The sequence below is a fragment of the Strongylocentrotus purpuratus genome, unplaced genomic scaffold (assembly GCF_000002235.5).
Source record: "Strongylocentrotus purpuratus isolate Spur 01 unplaced genomic scaffold, Spur_5.0 spur5_scaffold_20, whole genome shotgun sequence".
NCBI classification, from domain to species: domain Eukaryota; kingdom Metazoa; phylum Echinodermata; class Echinoidea; order Camarodonta; family Strongylocentrotidae; genus Strongylocentrotus; species Strongylocentrotus purpuratus.
Window position 1 is genome coordinate 32023973 of NW_022145606.1, and position 4713 is coordinate 32028685.

Consider the following 4713-nt stretch of genomic DNA (forward strand, 5'->3'; position numbering starts at 1 on the left):
TCTCTTGAAATACATATGTAGCTCCCAGGATTTACTTCTGTTTCGACTTTAAAATGGATTTTTACCTTAGCATGATCGTGAGATTCGTGCCAGATGTCCGCATAGTTACCTGCATAGTTACTGCAACACCAACACCGAACTTGAAATCATGAATTTCCCAATCCCTAGGGGCTGGTGTTGGTGAATGGGAAAATTACACATGCACACGTAAATCGTCAACACCAATCGCGATACTCGGTTCAGCAGACGACATTCAACACCAGCCCTCAACAGAGACTACTGGAAATACGTCATATTTCCCGAGATCAATCCCAACACCAGCCTGATTTCAAGTTCGGTGTTGTGGCTGGTGTTGGTGTTCTCACAACACCAGCTTTCAACACCGAACTTGAAATCACTCACTGATCACTGTGACTACCAAACAATGCAATGTAATAATAGTATAGGCCTAGACTAGACCTCTAGTCTAGGCCCTATATTCAAATGGTTCTACAATGTTAATGCTCTGGGCTTTGGATAAAATATATCAAACAACATCATCACTTTCACAGACATTCCCAAGCTCATTACATTGTCATTGACTTTGCACAGACAATTCAACAACAAACTTCCCGCATCCATTATCATTTATAACCTGATAACACAAAAATTGATGCGCGGGACTACAGTTTACGAGAAAACGATACACCGAGTTCCGGTCTGTTCAGATTTACGGTTCATACATGGTGTAAAAAATAGATTTTACTCACCACAAAGCATTTGCAATGAGAACCTCCTCTGGACGAACCCACATCGTGATGTTTTAGGACTTTCTCGAGGAAATTAAACTTGTTTGAAGTTCCTTTAAAAACGTAAACATCCGCTCTCCTTCTCCTCCTTCTAGAAATGACGTCAGCAACTTGACTAGTCGATATCGTTATCACATGTTGAAGGAAGAAAAATGACTCCCCCCCCCCCCCCCCTCGTAATTTAATCATATTTCATTGACCACTATACAGTGGCGGATCCAGGGGGGGAAACGGCCGCGGCCCCCCCCCTATTGGCGGCGCAAAAAAAAAAAAAAAAAAAAGGAGAAGAGAAGAAAAAAAGGAGAAGATAAAAGAAAGGAGAAGAGAAAAGAAAAGAGAAGAGAAAAGAAAGAAGAGAGAGAGAGAGTAAGAAGAAAAAAGAAGATCCCCCCTCCCCCCCCCCCCCCCCCCCCCCACCTCACTCCCACTCCGGGGTCGGAGGGACCGATTTTGGGTTCCCAAAATTTCCGATAAAGGGTTACTTTTCACGCAACAAAGTCCGGCCCGTAATACACACACATCCGGCCCGCACTGACTTTAAACACCGAAGATAAAGGGGTGCTTTCAAATTAAGAGAGGGAACATGCATGCGCGTACCCTAGATAACACTGAGTGGGTGGGAAGGGGAAGAGAAAAGTCGGGTGAGAAAGGGGAAAAGACAACGAAATGGCGCTCAGTGACATTAACGACGAATAAGGGAAAAAAACTGTAATCGGGAGATTTGGGGTCATTCCAGAAGGCTTGGGAAACGTTATTGAATAGAGGAGCCACGGATTCAAAGTTAAACGTTACAAACAGCCTCTGCTTTTTGAAAAAAATTGAAAAGGGCACAATATTTTGGATGTCTTTCAAATAGAAGCTATATACTAAACAGTCAAATTCTAAATTAACGGTATAGGGCCGCTTCACAACTCTTATTTTGCCCTTCATTTGGATTCAGCTCATACCAACTCGCTTGTGCTTATATTTGAACTCATGTTGGTAGTGATAATGGACAGCGGCGGCGATCCTGGGCCCGATAGAGGGACACGTCCCCCCGGAAATTTAGATATTTAGCTAGAAAGAAATATACATGTAGCGAGAAGAAAGTACATATTGGAGTAAAGGATTTTCTAGAATGCATAATTTCAGCATTCTACATTGCAAAATCTCGCTTGGTCGCTACGCCCCGGCCCTCGCCCGATAACACAAAACTAAGATATGACACTCCCGGTCGCGATTATTTCATGGTTGGTGTATAAATAGATCTTTTTTTCCCCTTTCATTTCTACTGACCTAATTGTATGCTATCACAATCATAACTGTTTCATTTTCCCTTTAAAGCATGCGTAGCTAGGGGCGGTAGGGGCAGTAAGAGGACATAGGACGAAAAAAGGAGCAGACAAAGAAACATTTTTGACAAGTCTAAAACGGTACAACAAATCATCTTCTTTCTCTAATAATTCAATGAAACGTCAAAGCTTCCGCGCTTCGCGCGGAGGGGGGGGGGGGGGAAACTGAATTCAGACAATGATTAAGAACCGAGAACGGAACAACGAATCGTCTTCTTTCTCTAATAATTTAATGTAACGTCAAAGCTTCTGCGCTTCGCGCGAGAGAGAGGGGGGGAACTCAGTTCTGACGAGGATTAAGAGTCGAGAACGGTACTCTTTCTCTAATGATTTAATGAAACGTCAAAGCTTCTGCGCTTCGCGCGAGAGAGAGGGGGGAACTCAATTCTGACAAGGATTAAGAGTCGAGAACGGTACTCTTTCTCTAATGATTTAATGAAACGTCAAAGCTTCCGCGCTTCGCGCGGAGGAGGAAACTGAATTCAGACAATGATTAAGAACCGAGAACGGAACAACGAATCGTCTTCTTTCTCTAATAATTTAATGTAACGTGAAAGCTTCTGCGCTTCGCGCGAGAGAGGGGGGGGGGACTCAATTCAGACAAGGATTAAGAGTCGAGAACGGTACTCTTTCTCAAATGATTTAATGAAACGTCAAAGCTTCCGCGCTTCGCGCGGGAGGGGGTATGGAAACTGAATTCAGACAATGATTAAGAGTCGAGAACGGTACTCTTTCTCTAATGATTTAATGAAACGTCAAAGCTTCCGCGCTTCGCGTGGGAGGGGGTATGAAAACTGAATTCAGACAATGATTAAGAATCGAGAACGGTACAACGAATCGTCTTCTTTCTCTAATAATTTAATGAAACCTCAAATCTTCCGCGCTTCGCGCGGGAGAGGAAAGGGGGGGGGGGACTCAATTCAGACAAGGATTAAGAGTCGAGAACGGTACTCTTTCTCTAATGATTTAATGGAACGTCAAAGCTTTCGCGCTTCGCGCGGGAGGGGGTATGAAAACTGAATTCAGACAATGATTAAGAATCGGGAACGGTACAACGAATCGTCTTCTTTCTCTAATAATTTAATGAAACGTCAAATCTTCCGCACTTCGCGCGGGAGAGGGGGGGAATTCAATTCAAACAAGGATTAAGAGACGAGAACGGTACTCTTTCTCTAATGATTTAATGAAACGTCAAAGCTTCCGCGCTTTGCGCGGGAGGGGGTATGAAAACTGAATTCAGACAATGATTAAGAATCGAGAACGGTACAACGAATCGTCTTCTTTCTCTAATAATTTAATGAAACGTCAAATCTTCCGCGCTTCGCGCGGGAGAGGGGGGGGGGGGGAACTCAATTCAGAAAAGGATTAAGAGACGAGAACGGTACTCTATCTCTAATGATTTAATGAAACGTCAAAGCTTCCGCGCTTCGCGCGGGAGGGGGTATGAAAACTGAATTCAGACAATGATTAAGAATCGAGAACGGTACAACGAATCGTCTTCTTTCTCTAATAATTTAATGAAACGTTAAGCTTCTGCGCTTTGCGCTGGAGGGGGGAATCTGAATTCAGAGAAGGATTGAGGGTCAAGAATGGAACAACGAATTATCTTCTTTCTCTAATAGTTTCATTAAACTATGAAAGGTCAATGCTTCAGCTTCATGTTTCAGGGGGGAGAGCAGGGGGGAGAGCAGGGGGGGAAAGAGCAGGGGGAGGAACTAAATTCAGACAAGGATGAGGAGTCGAGAATGGTACAACGAATCCTCTTCTTTCTCTAATAATTTCATGAAACATTAAAGCTTCTGCGCTTCGCGCGTAATAGGGGGGGGGGGGGAGGGGAACAGCGAGCTGCCCGAATATTAATTTGTTATATCTTTTCTCGTATATTTTGGTGATAAATAACACTTTCACAAAATACATATTATCCTCAAATTTTTGCTCGCTCGCTTCGCTCACTAGCGAATTGTGAAACCAGAAAATTACTTTTTCGGGCAAGAGGCTTCAGCCCCCCCCCCCCCCCCGGATGAAAATGTCAAAAAAAAATGGTGCTTCTAATATGACCTTGTCAGTATTGGTACGTTGAGTTGAAAAACGGTCTGCGCAATTTTCAAATTTCCGGCCCCCCCCCCCCCCCCCCCCCCCCCCCCCCCCTATTGGAAAATCCTGGATCCGCGCCTGCTATACACACACAAACACCTACTTTATTTTAATATAGATAAATGAAACATTTAAAAAAGTATTGGGGGGACAGCGGCCGGAGTAAAAAAGGAGGGGGTTTTAAAATGTAAAATCGCGCCGAAAAAAAATCGCAACGACTCAGCCAGCCGCTGAATGAGGGGGGTGGGGGGGGGGGGGGGAGAGAGGGGGAGAGGGGGGGGGGGGGTGAGGTCACCTGTTTTGGGATCAACCTTTAGCACAATTTTTATTTTATTTTAATAAAACAAATTTGAGGGGGTTGCCCCCCCCCCCCCCCTGCGTACGCGCCTGCCCGATACTAGCGGACTAATTTCCATGACAATTGCAACAAAATAAAAACCCATTTTATTCCCAAAACGGTTAGGCCTACAAAATTGCTGCTGTATAATTGAATGTAACCC

At 44.3% G+C, this 4713-nt stretch overlaps 1 protein-coding gene across 3 annotated transcripts in view; it reads right to left on the reverse strand.

The window, feature by feature from the left end:
- LOC755701 (TBC1 domain family member 9B) overlaps window positions 1-887 on the reverse strand; it is a 33562-nt gene extending 32675 nt beyond the window's left edge. For all 3 annotated transcript variants that reach the window (XM_030993213.1, XM_030993211.1, XM_030993212.1), the window contains exon 1: window positions 750-887. In XM_030993213.1, the coding sequence (XP_030849073.1) occupies window positions 750-793 (44 nt within the window). In that variant the 5' untranslated portion in view covers window positions 794-887. The remainder of the gene's footprint in view (window positions 1-749) is intronic.
- Between the last annotated feature and the right edge of the window lie 3826 nt (window positions 888-4713).